The sequence below is a fragment of the Tenrec ecaudatus genome, chromosome 2 (assembly GCF_050624435.1).
Source record: "Tenrec ecaudatus isolate mTenEca1 chromosome 2, mTenEca1.hap1, whole genome shotgun sequence".
NCBI lineage: Eukaryota > Metazoa > Chordata > Mammalia > Afrosoricida > Tenrecidae > Tenrec > Tenrec ecaudatus.
In genome coordinates, this window is record NC_134531.1 from 81,932,012 (window position 1) to 81,955,617 (window position 23,606).

Genomic DNA, 23,606 nt, shown 5'->3' on the forward strand with positions numbered 1-23,606 from the left:
ATATTGATTGCTTGCCGAATGCCAGGCTGAAACGTTTACAAAATTCTTTTTTTCTCACTATTAGTTTTGTTCATTGGCACATACATTTGAATAATGCTTGTATTAACTGGAATTTCTTGGGCAGCAAGCAAGTAAAAAACAGCAAAACAATTTACATTAGCTCTCAATGATGCTCCACTCTCTGAGACCATGTGGACAGTGGCTTTCCCTTCAAGACCTTACAATGAAGCCTAACTTTCTGGATTCAAATAGAAGCCCCTTGCCCTGCATTCAGTGCTGCCTTCTCCGGTTACTACGATGGCAGTTCTTCGCTCTTAGCTTTGGGCAGCCCCCTTCTTACAGTGCAACTGGGTAGCCAATTGGCCTGAATGTTCTCTTTCTTCTGTCCTTGGTACATAGCAACCTACTCACTTGGTGTTGAGCAGCACATCCCCTTGGCACTTATGAACAGTAACCCCAGGTTGTGAACTGAGCTGGTGATGATCTATTTGAAAACTAGGAGATCCTGAGTCCTCCCATGGGCTCTCCAGAAGTCATGGCCCTACCCCATGTCCAGGAGGCAGCTCTGTTTCCCATGCTCTTTTTCTCTCCAGCTCGTGCTCCCTGTTCCTTGGTGTCTTGCCTCCTGGAATCCCCGGGCTTCTTAAGACTGTCTCCATCTGCACTTCTCAAGGAAATGTTACATAGCTCTTTAGCTGGACTCCTAAGCCCTTGGGGGCATTCCACTCCACCAGTAAACCTCTAAGTGAAGGCACCCAGCTCTTTCATTCCACGGACCAGCAAGACTAGCTCCACTGATAGTGCCCAGAGACACAGCAGCCAGAGAATATGCAACTTCCTTACTCTGTGTTTGAGTACTCCACCATCTAGTGTCTGTCTCCTGGGTGTCCTGCCATCCTTTCACCACTGTTCTTTCTCACTGTAGGTACTGTCACTGATGTCACAAGTCTCTTCACTTCCTTGAGAACCCTCGCCAGAATTGTCGTTTATCAAGCAAATGTTTGACTTTTATTATTAGGCATTTTCGATATCTTCCAGCCTATAACTATTAACCATTTTCAATAATGCTTCCCCAGGTTAGGCATATGTTAGAGCAGCAGGACACTTCTGGTACCAAAGTGCTATTACAACTTACAGACCAAAAGTAAATATGTTTCACACGCACAAATAATTACCCTCACACAGTTAGAGGGCTAGGATCAGCTCTAGTGGAAACGTTTTAATTCTCAGTGGTCCCTGGAAGATGGCCTTTGTATTGTTTCAATATCTGTGGGCCAAGCATTCCTGAGCATCGTTACCCCCCTGGGTCTATAGGAGTGTCTCAGTGCAGGCACTTCAGGTACAAAGAACACACGCTGCCGTGTGACTCTTGGTGAGACTCGGGAGCTTCCTTTTCTGCACAGGTCTTACTTCTCTTATCCCTGGTAGGATAAGCAGTGCCCTCACACACATGCCAGGGAAACTCTCCTACCCATGACCAGGCATGTGAATGGGTTCAGGCTCTGACATCCTACCCTCAACCCTGACAACTGGTGGGCAGGGAACATCAGGTCACATCACGAGGGGTGATCATATGAGAAGGCTTCAAAAATGTCTGCGCTCTAATCCATCTTCACATGAACGTCTAAAATATTATTTCAGTACAAATAATTGTATGCATACAGTATACTTACTTTTATACTAATATAATAAAGCTGAAGTTATTCAGGCCTGAGGAAGCATAGGAGTGAATACTCTATAATATTTCAATAAAATGTATTGTTTAGATAATGATAAAACATAATGTCTTATTCTTCATTTCTCAAAGAAATCATATGAGCTCTGCCTATTCCCTCAAATACGCCACTTGTGCCTTGTGGAGAAAGCAGTCAAGCAGCTGGCTCGTGAAGCAGTTCTTTCCTGTGAACTGGGAGCTGCTCCAGGGAAAGAAAGGAGACCAGCAGCTCGGTTACTTACAAATATGCTGATAAATAAGCCTGCAGGCAAGTATCTGCTATTAAGACAATGCTTACCTGTGCATATTTTTCATAGGATATTTCTAGTTTGGTAAAAAAAAAAAGCACACACACAAAAAACAAGACTACCATTTCTGGATATTTAAGGAACAGCACCATGGGAAAAATAATATCAATTATACAATTAGGGGGAAGAGAGTTTACAACCAAAATGTTCTCTGCATGCATGGTAACCCATGTCACCATGCTGGGGGACTCCATCTATTATTTTGGGTCAGAAAATATGCAAATAATATAGGAGAGAATGTTCTTGGAAGTTGTCCTCAATGTCTCCAAACTTTCCCTGTTATACGTTTGCTCTCGATTGCGTAAATCATTCAAATCATTACAAGGACAACCTGTGGGAGCCAGCACTTGACAAGGCTGTCTGGCTGTCCTGGCTGCCCTGTATCTTTGCCATCGGCCTGGTGCAGTCTGACCACTGTTCTTTCGCTCACTTTAGTGGAGATCTGAGAGTTGGCCTTCGTTGACAGTGCTCTGCCTTACACAAGTTCCAGCTTTCAAAGATTTTACCTGATGTTGGGGGAAATCTCCGATTTGTGCAAGGGTAGTTTAATACTGCAAGCTATGCCTCAGTCCTTATTTCAACACTACTTCAAAAATCTGCCCACAATGGGAACAGAAACTAAGAACGAAAATTTTTAAATAACTCAAATATCCATGAATGAGAAATGCGAATAAGATTATAGGTCATCACTATAAAAGAGAATAGGATGCTTTCATTTAAAGTTTAAATTAGATTAAAACAATACCATTATTTGCTGACATCTACAGGGGATTCCATCAACTGTACCAGGATGAAGCGTAGTTTATGTACACCAAGTGCAGTCCATACAGTGATGGTTACAGAAAGGAGGAGATGGATTTCTGTTTTTAATCTTTCAATTTTGCAATCATGATGGAAAGTTGCTGTACAGAACGTAAGGACAGCGAAGGTCCACCTAGGCAGGGACACTACTTAGGACGTCCAGGTAATTGTCAGATCACAGTTACTGTGATGGTCACAAACATGACAGACCCAGAGTCACCTGGCAGGACTGGACAGTCCCGATCTTTCCCACGTTTGTACTATTTGCGTTAGTTTCTTTGGCCAATAATGTGAGAAAAGGTAAAACGTAATTTCCAGCAGAGGTTAGATGAGCAATGAATCATTAGCCAAGTTTGCATCTCACTACTTTGGTCACTGTGGAGAGAGAGAGTCAATACATTAGGGCAGAAGGAAAAATTTTAGAATATTCATCTTTTATATGGCACATTAAACATATCTCAAAGATGTCTGAAAATGGAAGCTCAAAATTCAGCACTGAAACTAGTGCTCCAGAGAAAAAGAAAAGGGGGAAAATCTACATAAACTTATTTAACATTTATCATCTCTAGGAACAATTATAGTTTCTATATTTGCCAGATGAGAAAAATTGGAGCACAAATAGACTTATCTATTTAGATTTGTTCTGTAGAAGAAAAAGGAGAGTTCTGGGAGTGATTACAGAGAAGATGACATTCAAGGCTTTGAATAGAAAACCCGAAGAAGAACAGATACATTTGAATTACAGTCTAGGAGAAGAATACTGAAAATACCACTAACTTCCAGAAAAATTGAGAAAACTTTTGGGAGAAGTACAGCAGGAATGTTCTCTAGAAGGAGCGTAGAAAGACGTTATTTCACTTACTTCAGACATTTTCTCAGGAGGATCCTGTCCTGGAGAGGGAGATCATGCTTGGAAAAACAGCGCTCATAGAAAAAGAGGATTTTTTTTAACAGAAAAGATGGATGTGGTTGCTCTAACAATGGACTCAGGAGAAGCACGATGGTCCAGAACTAAACAGTGTCTCCGTCTGATGTGCCTGAGGTCCCTTTGACTCAGCTAAGGCTCCGCAGTGCCCGTTAGCAACATTTCCAAGGGACAGAACACTGAATACAAGCACACATTTGGGGAGCTAATTGACAGTGTTCAGTGTTTGCTCACATGAAATTCCAGGGAATTAAGTAAATACTATCACAAGGAAACATTTTTATCTCTCCAGTTAAAAAGAATCCTATAGGAACGATGACTCCACAGCTGTTGAAGGAATGCCTTAAAGGCCTAAATCTCTCTGTGTCTGCTCCACTTTAGAGGTCTGGTTGTGTCCATGTGACTTGTCTCCTGCAGTGTCTCCCAGGGAGTAGCAGAGAGCGAGAGAGGTGTCTGCTGCCTCCAAGGAGGAAGACACAGAGACCCCTGCCAGCACTGAGATGCTTACATCACCACCGAACCCAAAGACTTCCTACCCACTGGCTTGTGATTGTCCTGCATTTGGCTTCATTACCAAATGTGTTTTGTGAGTCTGAAGAGGACTTTATAGATTGGTATCACACATATGGGCTAATATCAGACTTATAGCCTTGGACTGGACTGGGTTGGGATGTTTTCTCAATGTTCAGTTGCTGTTGTATATAAATCTCTTTCTTACACACACACACACACACACACACACACACACACACACACACACACACACACACACCCCTAAATCATGCAGGTAAATGAATTCCACAAATAGTTCTCCAAAGGAACCTGAACCTCAAGGCTGACTTGGTGAGTCTTTAGCACGTGGTGTTGGTGGATTGTAACGCTTAATGGGATGCACGGGGTCTCTGAATTGGAGGACTATTCAAAGTGATCTTCAGAGAAAGCCTGAGTTGGAATGTGCTTCCGTGATTTAATAGACAGGTCACATAGGTGAGTGGCTCTTGTAAAATCTATAAAATGACCGAAGGGTCATACTCTCAAACTCTCAGCAGCGGCCGCTTGGAACTATGGCCGGAGGCTCATGGCATTTCTAGTTGTTTTACCAAGATAAACTCATGAAAAAGTAAGCATTTCTCCAAGAAAGAAACACACACATACACCCCCCAACACACACACACAGACACAGAAACAGCAACAATACAAATTGAAGTACTTTGTACTTTAAGAGGAAAAAAAGAAGGCAGTTCTCACATTAAAAATCTCAGGAATAAGCAACCATCTAAGCAAGGAAGGTAAATATTTGGAATGATATTAATGGGTTATTTTGTTTAGCATTTTAAATTCCCTGATGTGATCAATAGTTCTTATAGGCACTGAATGCTGTAATTTAAAATTAGCTTTGATTTGCCTATTTATCTACTGACATGCTCTGTTCTTTCATTGCTTTGATACTAAAATAACTAGTAAAAGCACAGCATCAGACAGTACCTTCGGGGGAAATGTTTAAAGCATCTATTGGATGTCATGGAATAAACCTAGTAACAAGCAATAGAAACGTATTTAAAAGACATCATTAGAGAGTTAGTCATTTTCAAAGCAAACCTACACATTTTAAAGCCTTGTTAGCCAACTTCACTTTCATATATTTCTTAGAGAAATATCCACAGCTAGTTTCAAATTCCTTTTGATTAACAATGCAGAATTCAACAGAATTACAAAAAAGATATTTGAAATTTTCTACCTCATTTATTATTGGTACAGAAATTACTTCCTCTTCATCCACATGTAAGAAAATACAACACTGAATCTTGGTAATCAAACAGTTTTGGGATCATGTTTCATGTTCATTTAATTCTTTATTTAATCAAAAATTTCATTTTTCTTCAATTATATTTTAAAATCTGCATGCCTTTCTACTGAACGTTCAGTGTAAGTCATCATCCAGTCACTTCCCATCTCAAGTCTACACACAATCTGTTCTTTCCTTTTGTGCGTGTGTTCTAATTAACTTGGAAATTCAGCAGGGTCCTTAATACCTTCAGAAGGTCTTCTGTTCTTCTTGGAAGTATCACATTAGCAGCCTCACTATAGTACTTAAATGATTCTCTTTTCTATTGTATCCATTTATAAGCATAACTCAATTAGCCCAAGGTCAACTACCAATAAATACCTACACGTCCTAAAAGAGAAATGAATTTTTACATCACTTTAAGCTACCATTCTTCCTATAAGTAGCCTTGGTAATAAGAAATACTGTCTAAGTAGTTGTCTAAGTGTGCACTTACTTATCCGTGTTTCACTTTTTTCCCCTAGTCTCATAATAGCACCCCCAGTCACCAAAAAAGGCTTGAAAATTTTAAAGAGTAAACAAAGTAAGAGCACAGTTATCTGCGTAAGAGCAATGAAAACAATAAGGTTCATGTTGTCATTTTAAAAAGACTGTATCCCTTTCACGGAAATGGGACATGGGAAATGGTGTGTTAGCCCCAATATTTGAGATTTTCTAAAGAAGCTGTGTCCACTGCAAGGACTTGGCTCGTCGCTGACAGATGGTGACTAGGAAGGCTGTTCTCAACTCCTATCAGTCACGGGGTGGAGAAGCTGGCTGTGCTATAACCCTCAGCAGTGGAATAACAACTATTTACTGAGTGTCCTGTTCGCTGGTAAATAAAGTGGAAGAAATTCCCTTAAAATGTTTTCTTGACACATTTTCCACAGCAATCTACTGGTATTTTCTGCTCGATCCCTCAAGTTACTCAACACGATGATTTCCCAGGGGTTTCTTCCACACCACAGCGAGACAGCTGGCTCTTGTTACCTGCATCCGGAAAGAACTAAGGCCTGTGTCTAAGCACATTCCAATGAATCCTGCATGGTGTGATCTCCTTCCAGGGAAATGCTCACAGTGTACAAACATATAAATAAATAAATAAAACAATAAAAAGTAGCTTTATAAAATCTGTATGTTAAAATGAGCAAACAAAATTTAAAATAACAATAGATTACACTTTCCTATATCCATCACAAAGAAACCAAGGCAGCCATGTGGATGAGACATTAGACTGCTGCCCATAAGATCACCTGCAGCTCCACCTCAGAAAGGTCTTTGAGGCTGTCTGGGTCCCAGGAGCAGAGGCACTCTCAGGTGTCCTTCTGAGTCAAAAGGAACTCAAAGGCAGTGGGCTTGCGATTTCTTATAGTCATTATAATAAGGCCAAGTCTTGGCTTCCAATATGAATTTGAATTGGGGATTATTCTAATCTACTCCCATAAATACTTTTTTTAAATGCCTAAAAAAAAAGAAAAACCACAATGAGCTGATAGTTTCTGCCATTGATTGAATAATTGTGAGGACAAAAAGATGAAAATTAATTTCATACCCGTATCCCTCTTGGTGAGCAAACTGGATTAAATGAATACATTTTAGCTTCCCATAATCAGAAGCTCTGGTTTTCTTTTTTATGCTTTTACAAATTAATGAATCCAGGATTAAAATTTGAAAGCATGTGTAGCATCAAGTAATTTTAAAATTCTGCTAAACTATTTTGGAAGAAATCTGTATCACTTCACCTTCTTTACAATGCAAAGGAGCTGCAATAGGAAGTGCATAAACGTGGCTTATCTGATCAGATTCTATTTCCAAATGCTCTTTAAAGGATGTCTACAGCTAAAATATTATTTATATTATAATAGTTACTATATCATGTTTTTAAGCCAGGACACATTTCTTAGATCAAGCAAGATTTCAGAAAAATCAAGGCCAGCAGCATCTTTATTGGATTGTGTTGTTTGAGCTCTAAAAATATCTAATGGCATTATACTTGTAAAATTTATTTTTATTTAATTATTATATTTTAAACATAGCATTTAGTCCAGGTAATATATGCAATAAAAAACTCAAGAATAAGTATTACACTTTATTCTTCTGGATCAAGCACATATTTACTTACTAAAACAATAAATAAATACAGGTCTAGTTCTGAAGACCTAATCAGGGGCAAATATTGTTGAGAGATTGATGCCCAAACCAACCCAAATCCACTTACTCTTAGTGCCCCTACAGGACAAAGTAGAACTGCTACCTTTTCCTCTCTTAACCTTCACGTCACACTTCTACTTTTACTGGAGATAATCAAAATAATTATGGAACATTGTAAATAAAAACTATGCCTGACATGACTATAATTTTCAAAAATTCAAGAAGATATAGGTCTGCATAACAGCACGCAAGCCTACTAGAGGGTACTCCCCCACCAAAAAACAAAACAAAACACAATCCAGAAAAGAAGCTCTGCTCATGTGAGGGGGAAAGTGCATTTAGATTTCATGTCACCAGGTAAGACTGCTAATTACTTTTTGTTTTATTTTTTATTTAGAGGTTCTGAAAAGATTGAATAAGAGTGTAAGACAAAAAAAGCTTGATTTGTGGCAGACGGGGGGCTGGTTTTGCCACCAGAAGAATGCACCTGCTCACACAGCCATCTCTATGTGCCAGTTTTTGGAAAAAATCATCATGCTTCTCTTGCCCATGCACCTTCCTCACCTGACCTCGCTCTGTGCAACTTCTTTCTGTTCCCCGAGATTGAAGAGGGACATGAAAGGACAGCGAGGCTGGTGCTGTCAGCCATTCAAAGGAATGAGTTTGAAAACGGTTTCCAAGGATGGAAACACATATTTGACAAATGTATTAGCCGCAATGGAGAATACTTTGAGGGCAATAAGGTTGTTTTGTTAAAAAAAATTAAATTAAAAGCCTTGCTTTGGGGAAAAGAAAAAAAAATCCATTTGGGGGAGGGTTCCCTCTTGTATGTCACATATTTTATATATGTGAAAAACACCCTGATCTCATAATTTCTCCCCTTTTCTACTACATGAACTCAAGCTATTATGGTATTTTAAATAATATTTAAATACCATAAATAATATTAAAATACCATACTATAAATACCATACCAAAATAATATTTAAATAACTATTAAGATAATATTTAGTAATCTTAAATAATATTAATAAAATGATAACTAATATTATGGTATCTTCAATAAACCATCAAAAAAGCCCTAGTGGTATAGTGCGCTTACACACTAAGCTTCTAACCACAGGTCATTGGTTTGGACCCACCAGTCATTCATTGGGAGAAAGGTGACAGCGTCTTCTCCCACAAAGATTTAAAGTCTCAGAAACCCAAAGGAGCAGTTCTTCTTTGTTCTAAAGGGTCACCATGAGGCAGAATCAACTTGAAGGCAGTGGGTTTAGTTAGGTGATCAAATCACTCAATAATATAGATCCCTGATTATGTCGTCAGAATTGCTGGGGATCCAGTAGAGGAAGGAGTCGCAGTGACTCTCCTCAGTCCTCTCTTCTTTCAAAAAAAGAAACAGGCCCAAGGACAGCAAACTGTACTTAATCCCAAACCTTCCAGCGATAGGAACTAGTGCCTTCCCAATGCCTCCGCAGCTTTTCACTTGCACTAACTGAAAGAGGAGTTAGAGGAAAGCAGCGCTGGAGACCTTGTGAGCTCATGGAGAGCTGATCTCTTCCCAGGCATGTTATTCTCATTGACCTGCCAGGAAAAACATCCCTAACTTACATGCACATTGCGACAGGGAAAAATAAATGTCAATATGGACTGGAGTAGACAGGAGATATTTTAACATCAAAAAGAGTGAACGGCTAGAGTCTAGAGATCCAAAAGAAAGGTACATGCTCTAGATTAAGTTATTTAGGATAAAAACACTCTGTACAGTGAGTTCTGATAGAAATACAACAGACAAACACAAATTAAAGTTTGGAAATGAGAATGAGCAAAGCATGTATGACTTAGCATAGCTCCTCAGAAGAGTGAGACTTTGTATGACTGGGTCCTCAAAATCCAGCACAGTTCCATGGAGTTGAATCAAAGGAAGTTGAAGGGGTGCCTGAGTGTGCAGGGCGTCCTGGTGGCCTAGTGGTTACACATTGGACTGTGATTCACATGGTTGGGAGTACAAATCCAGCAGCCTCGTGGGAGAAAGGCTGAGCTTTCTACTCCCCTAAACAGTTAATGTTGCAGAAGCCCACAGGCGGTCACTATGAATCAGCACTGACTAGATGTCAGTGAATTAAGGTCTTTGGTTTTGCAGGGAGTGGGTACGACTTTCTCATTTTTAGTATAGAATAAAATTAAGTTTTTGTTTCCAATAAAACAACAGTTTAATATCTCAACTGCTTCCCTCATGTACCCAAGAAACAGGAAGCATTAGAGTAAAATTAGTCTGAAACTCAAGTTATTTTTGAAAATATGATAAGCTCTCTCCTCTATTGCTCCATAAATCCTCAGAAATATAAAACTGGGAAAACATGCCAGAGTATAGTATTCTGATGGAAACATATCAGGTTGGCACGGATTAGAATTTTGGGTGTTTTCCAGATGAGAGAGAGCTAAAAATCACTAGCCCCTTTCCAATTATTCTTATTTTAGAATTATGTCTAGTGGTAGCTTAATAATATCATATTTTCTTTCACTTTATTTTAAAATATGAAGATTGTGGTCTTCTGCAGACATCATCAGGCTCTTGTAGAATGTGAAGCTTCGACACAACCAACAGTGGGTGTATGTAGTGCTTTTAATTATTTTTTCCTATTTACTTAACAAAATTGGATTGTTCATTATTTTTTCATGCACCTCTATGAAGTTGATGACAAAAAATATGCTATAATATTTTAAATTTCATTTAAAAATATTTCTGTTTCATTTAGATTTCTATCTACAGAAGCAGAAAAAAATAATTGAGTAGGTAAGGAACCTGTCCCTAAATTTCAATGCATTCTAGAACTAAAGAATCTGCTTCAGAAAAAAAATTAATATATGATCCACAAATATATGAAGACATATACATATATATTTATTCTAAACACATTTCATTTTAGATTTTGAAATACATCAGTCAAGGACTTAAAAAAAATTTATCCTCCCTTTAACTGTGAAAAGAGAATTACTTGTACGAGCAATGAGTCATCTGTCTTTGTTGTTTGCTGTCCTATAGGCTCCAATTCTGATGCCCTTATGTCTAAACTGCATGGCATATTGCCAGGTTCTGTGACATTTTCCCAACCCTTGCTGTACTTTACCTACAGAGTCAATCCATCTCATTGAGGCTCTCCTCCTAAATGAGGACGTCATTGTAATGAAGAATGCATTGCTCTTGCACTCGGAGCGCATAAAGCCACAAGGACTTGCAAGCTTGGCCCACTACTGCATGCAGTGCATGGTCCCGCACAGTCTTTCCACAATGGGCCCACCTACAGCCATCAGTAGATGATGCTTATGCTAATGTCTGAGGCTTCTTGAAACCACTGCTGTGGCTTCCTTTTAGTAATTACCAACAATGGCTACATTATTGACATTGTGAGGACATCCTATGGGAAGAATTACTAAACAAAAGTACTCTGGTCTACTGCAACCAAAGTAGAAATAAAGGTCCCTTTCCTCTGCCAACTACATAAAAATTTAAAGCGTCTTTACAATTCTCATTAGATTCATAGTTACCCCTTTGTTTAATTATCACTTAAATGGGAAATATATCTATCATCACCCTTTCTTCATTTCATCTTACCCGGAAGAATTGTGTATGATTTTGAACTAGCAATGTCTTAAAAACCATCAGAAAATCAATATGGCTTAATTTATTCATGATTTCAATCCTATAATGAATTTATGAGGCACCTACAAAGTACCAGGCACTTGTTCTAGCAGCTAGAGAATCAATAATATATAAAATAGACACCGCCACCCCCTCCTGCAATCCCAGCTTCGAAAGGTTTACAGCCAGTCTTGTTTTTCTTAGGCCCCTAGAATTGGCAAGCACAAGAGCGGGAGCTCCCGGGCTCTTCTTTACAGGAACAGATCCTCAGTCTTTCTGCCACACCGCCACCGATGGGCTCAAATGGTTAACCTTATAACTAGTGTGCTCCCGGGCTCTTTTATATCTAGCTAGGACAAACAATGCAGAGGTTTATTGCAGGCAGAGACAATAGTCATAAATAAGTTAAAAAGCAAACTGCAAAAGCAAAGTAAAGCAGAGCCCAGGTCATGACACGATAGAGAAGGCTGCAAACTTTCTGATAGAGGAATGGAGGAGGATGCGAGGGGACGGCACCTTTTCATTCAAAATGTGAAGGAACTGAGGGAATGCTCACCCAGATTCCGGCTGGAAGTGTCACAGCATGTCTGTGAGCCCAGAGCCCTGGCTAACACTGGAACAGGACTGGGGTTGGTATTTGATTTTTGCTTATAGAAAATAAAGGAGCGGTAGGGCTTGTGGGGAACAATGTCAGAGGCTTGGAGAAGTTGCAGGTCCAGGACACCATTTTATCACACCTGCATTATTACTGTAATAGGTTGGCTTGCTGTTACCCTTGCCCACTCTGTAGCCCATTTCAACAGTCTCAGTGATTGATTCTTTAACAATACTAGCTAGTTCTTGCTCTTCTTATGCTTAGAGTCTTCTAGTACCTCTCCTTTAACCCTTCAATGATGGGAGCATTGTAGTGATCTTGCTTTCCATGCAGGAGAGTTACATTTGATTCTTGGCCAGCGCGCCCCTAGCTCAGCCACCATCTATTGTTGGCGGAGATGTTTGTGTTGCTATGATGCTAAATAGGTATTAGTGGGCCTTCCAGAATATGAAAGAAGCCCTGTGATGGCCGACTTGTGAAAATCAGCTAATGCACATCCTGGCATCCTAGCAGCCCCATCCTGTTGTGAGTAAAGTTGCCTTGATATGGAGGCCCAACTCCGTTACTGCTAACCCATAAAAATACAGGTGTGATAAAATGGTGTCCCGGACCAGGAAGGAGGCAGAGATGATAAGAAGAGGTTAGTTCCACGGTGCTCCATATCTGGGGTCTTAAAGGCTTGAAGATAAACAAGGAGCCATCTAGCTGAGAAGCAACAAAACCCACATGGATGAAGCACACCAGCCAGTGTGATCATGAGGTGTCAAAGAGATCAGGTTTCTGGCGTCAAAAACCCAAAAGAAAACAAAATGAATCATATCAATGTGAATGAGGCGGAGGGCAGGGTGGAGACCCACAGCCAATCAGTACTCAATTGGACATCCTCTGTCAGAAGGGTCACAAGGAAGAGATGAGCTAGTCAGGGTGCGTATTGCACCAATGAAACATACAACTTTCCTCTGGTTCTTTAGTGCTTTCTCTGCACACTATCACAACCTCAATTCTACCTTACAAAACTGGCTAGACCAGACCATGTACACTGGTACAGATGAGAGCTGGAAACACAGGGAATCCAGGACAGATACACCTCTCAAGACCAATAATGCGAATCGTGGTACCATCAAGGGAATGGGAAGGTAGGGGAGAAATTATCTACATATCTACATTATCTACATAATCTACATGTAACCCCCTCCCAGGGGGACAGACAACACAAAAGTGGGTGAAGGGAGACATCTGTTAGTGCAAGACATGAAATAATAATAATAATATTTTATAAATTATCAAGGGTTCATGAAGGAGGGAGGGTGGGGGAGGCAGGGAAAAAATGAGGAGCTGCTATCAAGGGATTCTAGCAGGAAGAAAATGTTTCGAAAGGCTGATGGCGACATATGTACAAATAAGCTTGACCCAATGGATTTATGTATGCATTGTGATAAGAGCTGTATGAGCCCTCAATAAAATGATTGGCATAGGAGGGTGGGAGAAGTTAGCTCATGAAAGTACATTTCAGATGGAGTTAATAGGATATGGTCAGATCAAATTATGGAATTTAAGTTCAAACTTTACATGAAAAGTTTTTGTTTGAGCTACTGAGATGGAGAACCTGGGTTGAGGAAGAATATAGGGAGAAAAGCAAATATACAATATAGGATTCTGTCTCAGCATGGCAATTTTATTTAGCATTTTTAGATATATTTAAAGGAGCTCTGCTGGTATAATTAGTTACACATCGGACTGATACCCAAAAGGTCATCAGTTCAAAGCCACCAGTAGCTCAGTTGGAGAAAGATGAGGCTTTCTACTCACAGCAAGATTGACATTCTCAAAAACCCACAGGACAGTTCTCCACAGTCACGAGTCTGAATTAACTCAACAGTACTGAGGGTTTTTGTTTGACTGGGATATATATATATATATATATATATGGCATTTTGGTGTATTTTCATACACTGTTTTATTCTTTTCGAAAACTTCTACTAGGTCAATAAGTACTACAGCAATCAGATACTATAGTTAAAAATTATATATAAAATCATGCAAAGGCTATTATATACGAGATTATAAAGTAGATATAACTTGGATCAGTCTTCTGTGAATGTAACAATGGAAAGAAATCCAAATTCTTTCATTGTAAGTAAATAAGAACACAGAGTATGCTATAACACAGCACGCAGAAGTCTTTTGCTAGGGAAACCTGATTTCATTCATGGTTCTGTTACTTGTATCTCTGCAACCTTGGGCGTATTCCACATATGCCTTCACAGTTAGGCCCCACTCCCTACACCCAGCAGAACCTCGCTGTTAGTTGCTGCTGGGCTTATCTGTCTAGGATGAGCTGTCAAGCAAATTTGTTATGCAAATTATCTGGCTGTCAAATCTCTAATTGTACAACATTTCCTAAACGACGGAGATAACATAGTTAACTAAGGGCTGCTAATGCCAGCATGGCAAACGTATCTATGATTCATATCCACGGACACACTCGTTCAAATGTATCTATGATTCAGATCCACAGACACATTCAAACGTATCTATGATTCAGATCCACAGACACACTCGTTCAAACGTATCTATGATTCAGATCCACGGACACACTCATTCAAACATATCTATGATTCATATCCATGGACACACTTGTTCAAACGTATCTATGATTCATATCCATGGACACACTTGTTCAAACGTATCTATGATTCATATCCATGGACACACTTGTTCAAACATATCTATGATTCATATCCATGGACACACTTGTTCAAACGTATCTATGATTCATATCCACGGACACACTCATTCACAAAACCACGGGCAGCTGCAAACGCATGGACACACGCATTCTTCATACGAACAAGTATTTGGTTTGGGGGCTTGTAGCACAGTTCTATGTAATGCTACACAGACATACTTCATGCAGCAGTCCAATAAGTAGAACCAAAAGAACAAGAGAATCTCCAAAAATTATTTGAGCAATACCAATAAAACTGGCTTATATAGATATACTTCTTCAGGTAATTGTTCTCATTTTGAAATACAGAGTCTGTTAAGGTGGCATTAAAATGTGATTAACAGTGTATAATTAGACATTGGAATTTAGGGAGAATTCAAAAAGTTCATGTGAAAGTGAAATTGAAATATAATGGGATTATCCACAAGCTTTTTATTATGCACGAGTTTTAAGGACTTTCTTGTATAGCTCATGGTTATGTTTTTATACACATTTTCATCCCATTCAAACATTATTATGGGAATTTAATTAAATTTAGTCTTTATTATACTCAATGAACTCAGAGGCGTAAATACAGGAACACAAGACTCAACTCAGATAAAAGAAAATAAGACTGGGGTATTGAGAGAAGCTGGTGCTAAGTGAAACTACCATCAGATTCAGGTGCCACAAAGCATGTTCCTATAGCTAACGCACTTCTGCGGGCCTTCCAGCGAACGGAAGCAGTTATCCAATGGATGCTCCCTCTTCAGTAAGTAGGAATATTTCCATGTTTAGCAATGCAGGTATGACTTATTTTGTATCCCCTCTCCAAATCAATACAAAAACATTCATTAGCACTTGACATTTACACGGTAATTTAGGGATTCAAATAAAACTACACCAATTTTCTAGCTAAGATCTGCTAAATGCACTTTTAAAACTTAATGGAGCTCCCTCCTTAAGGGTGTTTCATTAAAGTGAAATAATCTTCTAGGCAGAACTTTACCTGCTGATGTTGGCACTTCTTCATCTGATGCTGTGAGGAAGTGTGGGGAGGGGATGGGAATGAGACAGAGAGAGAGAGAGAGAGAGAGAGAGAGAGAGAGAGAGAGAGAGAGAGATTGAGGTTAAGCATAAGATACAAATTCCAAACAATGACTATAAATCCTTGACTCTTAATTTCTGTCAAGGCATAAATCATTTTTTAAATGGACTTCTCCTTGCGGCAGCTCACAGCTGGCCCCGTCTGTGTTACTCGGAGCTGTGCCGACCCTGCGCAAGGCAAGTCTGTGGGCGTGTCCCCAGAAGCTGCTGTTTGTGTCTGAGCCACATTTTGATAATTCACGTAATATTTCAAAGGGTTCCCACAATGCTACTACATTTGTAAAAGACTGCAATCTAGTGTAAATATAAAATGTATATGCAATGAGGGGAAAAGTGATTTATTTTTTACGATATTTGCATTATTGCAGTAGTATGGAACCAAAGCCATATTAAATTAATTTTTTAGAGAAATTTAATTAAATTCCCTAGAGACTAGCATATATTTGCAATTTTCATGATCTATTTGCTCTTTATGCTAAGTCTTAGCCTATCAGATATGGTTTATCACAAAGTAGCACAGTTCTAGGTTATACTACAAAGAATTAATTTATGCAGAAATCCAATAAGTAGATTCAGAAGAACACTTTAACAGAACTTCCAAAAATTATTTGAGAAATACCAATATAACTGGCTTACATATATATTTCTGCATATAATTATTCTCATTTTGAAATACAGTATCTGTTAAGGTGTCATTAAAATATGAATATCAGTTTATAATTAGATGTTGGAATTTAGGAAGCCTTCAAAAGTCTTTGTGAATGAGTGTGATTGAAAGTTTGCGTAATCTCAAACCCTCATTGTTTGTATGAATAGTGCCCAGTCACTTGAGAATTTTATCTTTACAAGCTAACAATCCATGCCATTTTTGTCCAAAAACATGTCCTATACATGTATACTTTCCTTTTCTCAATAGTGTTTGAAACTCTTAAAATTGGATATACTGATGATACTACCAATAGAATTACCATATGCCCCATGGAGATGGTTTGTTTTATTCCCCAGTACAAGCATAATGATGGGTCTAAAGCAGACTAGGGGCATATAAAAATCATAGATATGTGAATGGATTTGAGATCACACTTAATCATAGGCCTAACTGAAGAACAATTAGTTCCTATGACATGGTCAAACTCAATATCTGCTGTCATGAAGAGATCACGGGAGTGCTATAGCAAATTATGATGAAGAAATCCGATGGGTGCCGACTCAGAAAAACAAGAGCCATCTAAGCAAGGCCAGGGTTAAGTCCACAGAAGACGCACATTAGTCTATATGATCCAAGGAATGTAAATGATCAAACCAAGAAGAGAACATGGTATTTGAGCTTAAAAATCTAGGCAAGCAGTTTGCAGGAAGCTATGGATGGCAATAAAAGTCCAAAACACTTGCTTGATGCTTGGCCACATGAAGAGATCGCCAACAACATGGGAGCTGTTGCAAAGCGTGGTGAAGAAACTACATGGCGACGCCTATCAGAAAGAATAACACCTGGGGCCCGAAAGGCTTGTCTTCCAACAAGCAACCAGCTACGTGGGTTGTCCATTTAGTCCACATGGAAGAAGCACACTAGCCGGTGTGACCCAGGATTGGAAAACATAAAATCCAAGTATGAAGGAGGGCATGGGGCCAGAGTTTAAATTGTGAACACTTGTTTTCCAGAGGCTGTAGCTGATAGTGAATGCCCCAAATCCATTTTCAGGGTCCACACATGGATTAAGGCTCCAGGAAATTCCCTCCGACCGTAGTTGAAGGATGTGAATAGCCTTCTGTAGATTAAGTTAAATGTAGTTAGGTTAAAATCTAAAATGTTATTTGAGTTTCCTCTCGACACATTGTAAAGGTGTTTCATTTTGGAGGGGGGGGAGTTAAATTGAAATGTACTTAGATGAAGCCCCATTCCCTCTTACCATGGGTTAGAGATGTGAATCTTGCTATCATGCAGAGTGCATTAGAAAGTGGACTACTGCAGATACAAGTAGGTTAAATTTTTACACCTTATCATTTTAATATCTCTTTTGACGCATTTTAAATTTGTTCTACTTGTTAATGTTTTCTGTTTTCCTTAAATTGAGGGTTTACTCTGTTTCACTTTATTATTAGTTGTTTTTGTTGTTGTTGTTTTGTGTATGTGAAATCCAGGATAGGTAAATCGATAGCGATAGTAACTGGATTAATGGCCTCTTGGGGGTATGGCAGGGTAGTTTGAGGGGAACTGAAAAGCCCAAAACAATGGATATAAGAAAGAAGACAATGTTGTAAAAATTGAGTGTGGTGATGACTGTACAACTCTTCATAATATGATTGAACGATTGAGTATGATATGTGAATTATATTCTAATAAACCTGTTGAGAAAAAGAAATGAATAAAAAGTAAAATAACCACCCATTTGCAAGCTCCTCCTTTGATTAAGCCTCCCGTGAATCCTCGCTGGCCACTGACCGGGGATCTGAACAGCTTTGTTATCAGATAGCGTGCATTGGGAAGTGGGCGAATGCAGATGTAATTAAGTTAAAATGTGCTACCTTATTGTTTATTATCCTTTTTAATCCATTTTAAATTCGTTCTAGTTTTTATAACTTTCTTTTATGTTTTCAAGTGGGATTTTTCTAGGTTTTATTTGGTTATTGAGTTTTTGTTTTGTTTTGATTGGTTCATCTTTGCTTTTTTTCAGAGGTTTTCTCTTATGCTTTCAAATGTGCGCTCATAATGAAAGACACTCTCCCTCACACACACTGCATGACTCAAGGCTCTATAGCTTTGTGGTGAGGAGGAAGGGACCTGAATTTTAAAGAATGGGTTCAGGCGATTCTCCAGATCCTACATGAGTAACCAGGACCCAGTAAAAAAGGAGATCACACATGAAAATCCAATGTTACACCAACTGGTGGTTCAAAATCCTGAACATGTATGAAAATACCAACCCCTGAGCCCCATGTCAAGCCAACCGAGTCAGAGAAACTTTCAGTGGTAATTTCACAAAGCCAGGAGAAGGACATTACTAAGAAATGTCAATAAGAGATCATATTAAATGGAAGTCATTTTAGCGTGCATCACTTCAACGTGTGTTGTAAGAGGGACTATTGGTTGAAATCAGCAAGACTCCCGGGGCAATAACCTAGATCCTTGCATTTAGTGAGGGGGGAGAGAAATGTTGGCAGTTACGAGAGGGCACACAAGAGTTCATTTGAAAACTTTCACAATTTTCTCTGGAATCTACCTATTTGCCTTCGGATTTATAGGCATGCACCGTGGCAGGTGGTTTTTCTGCTCTGTGCACAAGTGCAGCATCCTGGAATGTTACTGCTGAGCTCTGCGACACAAGCCAGTATGACTGCATTTGATTCATGAAGTTTTAAAATATAAATTTACACAGCTGAACTGCTTATAACGGCACTTTGTTCCCAACAGATTCACTAATCAAGGTATTACTGTGCACCAGGGAGCATTGCCCGCAGCTGGCCGCTCAGTCAGATGGGCACAGAGCACGCCGGGACCGGTGGTCTCTGTCCCGGCAACGTGCTCCTCTCACTGTTTGGCTGGTCCCCTGGGCTCAGAGAGAACCAAAGAGAGCCAACAAACAGCTGGAATGCGGGGGTGGAGAACATAAATATCTAAAAAGCTGTTTGCTGCTTTATCATGTCCAAAATACATCAAAAAAAGTTCAAAGAGATGAACTCTTCATAGATTCCAGGAATTCCTTTTTTTTTTGGAAAACAGGGTTTAGAGAAGTGTCGGTTGGTGTAGGTCTTGGTGTATAAAAACACAGGCAACCCAATGAGAAGAAAACCAAATAAACTTGCATTTATGGCTGTATGTGTGCAAGCTCGTTTACTTGACAAAGAACATGACGAGATGAAAATTAGTTCAATTTGATAGATGAGGATACAGATGTTGATAGTGACTACGAAATTCATCTAAGCCAAGTTTAATTAGAGCTCAGGTGTTGGTGACTTTAAAAAACAAGTTTTATCCTCCATGCTTTAATGCCTGACAAAATGCTGATTAATATCCTTTTATAGAGAAAAAGACAGAATTGAAATTTGGACACTATTATTTGTAAGTACTTGGGTGAGTAATTAGCAGCTTCCCTGACAATATGTTGGACTTCAAAACACACACGCACACACACATACACACACATACACACACATACACACACATACACACACATACACACACATACACACATACACACACATACACACATACACACACATACACACACATACACACACATACACACACGCACACACATGCACACACACATGCACACACACATACACACATACACACACACATACACACGCACACACACACGCACACACATACACACACACAATGTGGGAACAGAGAAGAGAATTTCCTTATGAGGACTTTTTCCTTAAATTTTTCCAATTCCTTAACTATTATATTTTCATTGGGACATATTTCACATGTCACACAATTTAATCATCCAACTCTAGTAAGATTTTCGTGCAATCATCACCACACTCAATTTTTAGAACATTTTCTATTTCAACATGCTGTCATTAGCTCCTCATTCCCCCCACATCCTCCCCTGCTTTCCCCTCCAGGTGAGTATCCCTCGGTACTGTTCTACAGATCTACCTAATCTGGGCTTCATGTGCAATCCAAACAGAAAGTAAACAATCAAACAAAACAAAGACATCAACGATGACTAGACATAACAGAAAAATATTACTAAAGAAGCATTAAATATTTTAAAAAAAACATGGGTCAAAGGGAAAGCAAATGATAAAGTACTGAGTTTTCACCTAACTACCTTGTTCATAGTTGATTTTACAATGCTCTCGCTAGTCACATGACAATAAATGTCCAAATCCATGTGCATAGATGATGCTTCTGAGTCCTTTAAAGTCCAGGGACAGATGAAGCAGCCAAAGAGGCAGATAACAAGGACAGACACAAAGAACTGCTAAGGTTGTGCTACATCATTATGTGCATATAAACAAGGAATTTTATGCAGAAACTAGAAAGCACCGAAATAGAGAAGTTCCAAGCATGTTGGGGTTCTAAAAATGTGAACTTTTAAACAACAAGCTACTTGTCTGCCAGTTTGTCATACTGTGGGGGCTTGGGTGTTGCTGTGATGAAGGAAGTTGTGCCACTGGTATTTCAAATGTCATTAGCGTCACCCAAAGTGAACAGGTTTCAGCGGAACTTCCAAACTAAGAACAGACAACTGAGAAGGACTTGGCTCCCCACTTCCAAGGAAGGAGCCTCTGAAAATCATTTTCATAGCATGGAAACATTTTTCAGACACCGGAGGCCTAATGAATAGACGAAGGGCATTGAGCTAGATAATGCCAGAGCATGGGCCTTTCAGATAAAGGAACTCGAATATAATCGAGGAGGAGCTGCTTTCTCAGAGTGGAGTGGAACCCAGTGACAGATGTCAGGTAAAACATGTGGGAGAGGAGCCTTTGGGATTTTCATTTGCTTATGGGGAACGACTCAAGATTAGGAGAAACCAGCAAAATCCTGCTAATTATCAGAACTTGGAATGTATAAAGTATAAATTTAGGATAACTGGAAGTCATCAAAAATGAAATGGAACTCATAAGGACCCTAAATATTGAGGAACTGAAATGGACTGGTATTGGCATTAGCATTCAGAAAATTTACTATGCTGTGTATCAAGAAAAAGGGGGCATTCATTGTAAAAAAAAACAAAAAAACAACCCAAAACATTGTAAAATCAAGCATGAAGTACAATGTTGTATGTAATGGAATTATATCTACTGGCCTTCAAGGGAATCCAATTAATACAACTATTATTCAAATTTATGCACCAACAACAAAAGTTAGGAATGAAGAAATTGAAGAGTTCTACCAAAGGCTCCAGTCTGAAATTGATCAAACATACAATAAAGATCCATTGATGATTACTGGCAATTGGAATGCAAAAATTGGAAATGAAGAGGAAGGGAGAGTACCTGGAAAATCTAGACTTTGTGACAGATATGTTGGTGGTAATCTCGTGGTACAATTTGAAAGACTATTTACTTGTTTACAGCAAATACTTTTTTCAACAACACAAAAGTCAAGTGTACAAATGGGCTTCTCTAGATGGAACACACAAAAATCAGATTGGCTAACCATGTGGGAAGAGAAGTTGGAGAAGTTCAATATCAGCAACTAACCAGACCAGATGCCAACTGTGGAATAGACTATCAATTGCTTATTTGTAAGTTCAGGATAAAGCCAAAGAAAATGAAAGCAAGTCCATAGGCCACTGGACATCCCCTTACAGAAGCGCCCGGGGAGGAGACGAGCCAGTCAGGGTGCAATGAAACATACAACTTTCCTCTAGTTCCTAAATGCTTCCTCCCCCCCTTGCATCCCCGACTATCATGATCCCAATTCTACCTTAAAAATATGGCTAGACCAGAGGATGTACACTGGCATATATGGGAAATGGAAATACAGGGAATCCGGGTGGATGATCCCTTCAGGACCAGTGGTGGGAGTGGCGATACTGGGAGGGTGGAAGGAGGGTGGGTTGGAAAGGGGGAACCGATTACAAGGATCTACATATAACCTCCTCCCTGGGGAATGGGCAACAGAAAAGTGGGTGAAAGGAGATATGAAAAAATAATAATTTATAAATTATAAAGGGTTTATGAGGGAGTGGGGAGCAGGGAGGGAGGGGAAAATAACGAGCTGATGCCAGGGGCTTAAGTGGAGAGCAAATGTTTTGAGAATGATGAGGGCAATGAATGTACAAATGTGCTTTATACAATTGATGTATGTATAGATTGTGATAAGAGTTGTATGAGCCCCTAATGAAAGGACTAAAAAAAATAAAAATATGACCTTGAGTTTATCCAACCCGAATTGCTAGGCTATCGTCAGAAGAGATTTGCTGCAATGATCACTAATGACAGAAGACTTGATGAACTATGGGAAGACATTAAGAGCATCATTCATGAAGAAAGCAAAAGACCTTTAAAAAGGAATGAAAGATAAGTTCAAAATGGATGATAGAAGAAATTCTGAAACTTCCTCTTAATCATGGGGTAGCTAAAACAAATGGAACAAAGAATGAAGTCAAGGAGCCAAATAGAAAATTTCAAAGGGCAGCTAGAGAAGACAAGGCAAAATATTATAATAAAATGCACAAAGACTCCAAAGATCAAAAAGGGGAACACACTTAGCACTTCTAACACTGAAAGAACTCCAGAAGTAATTCAAGCCTTGAGATGTAATCTTGGAAAAGTCTAAGGGAACAGTATTGAATGATGCAGGAAGCATCAAGAGGATATTGAAGGAGTACACAGAGTCACTGTACCAAAAGGAACTAGTCACCATTCATCATCACCCATTCAGGAGGTAGCATATGAGCAAGAGCCAACAGAGCCAAAGGAAGAAATTCAAGTTGAACTGAAAGAGTCAGCTGAAAACAAGGTTCCAGGAATTGATGTAATACCAATTAAGATGTTTCAACAAGATGATGAAACACCGGAAACACTTATTTTTCTATGTCAGACAATTTAAAAGCAACTCCGTGGCCAGCTGACTGGAAGAGATCCATATTTGTACTCATTCCAAAGAAAAGTAACACAATAGATTTCTCAAATGATAGAACCATATCAGTGATATCATATGCAAGTAAAATTTTGCTGAAGATTATCCAACAACTGTTGCAGCAGTAATTTTGACAAGGAGCTGCCAGAGGTTCAGGCCGGATTCAGAAAAGGACTTGGACTAAGGGATATCAGTGCTGATGTCATCAGATGGATCATGGCTCAAAGCAGAGAGAACCAAAAAGAAGTTTACTTGAGTTCAATTGACTATGCAAAGGC

The 23,606-nt window shown here is 39.2% G+C and overlaps 1 protein-coding gene across 1 annotated transcript in view; it reads right to left on the reverse strand.

The window, feature by feature from the left end:
• EDIL3 (EGF like repeats and discoidin domains 3) overlaps window positions 1–23,606 on the reverse strand; it is a 401,517-nt gene that overhangs the window by 348,727 nt on the left and 29,184 nt on the right. Inside the window, exon 3 of the mRNA XM_075542664.1 lies at window positions 15,679–15,708. Within this exon, the coding sequence (XP_075398779.1) occupies window positions 15,679–15,708 (30 nt within the window). The remainder of the gene's footprint in view (window positions 1–15,678; window positions 15,709–23,606) is intronic.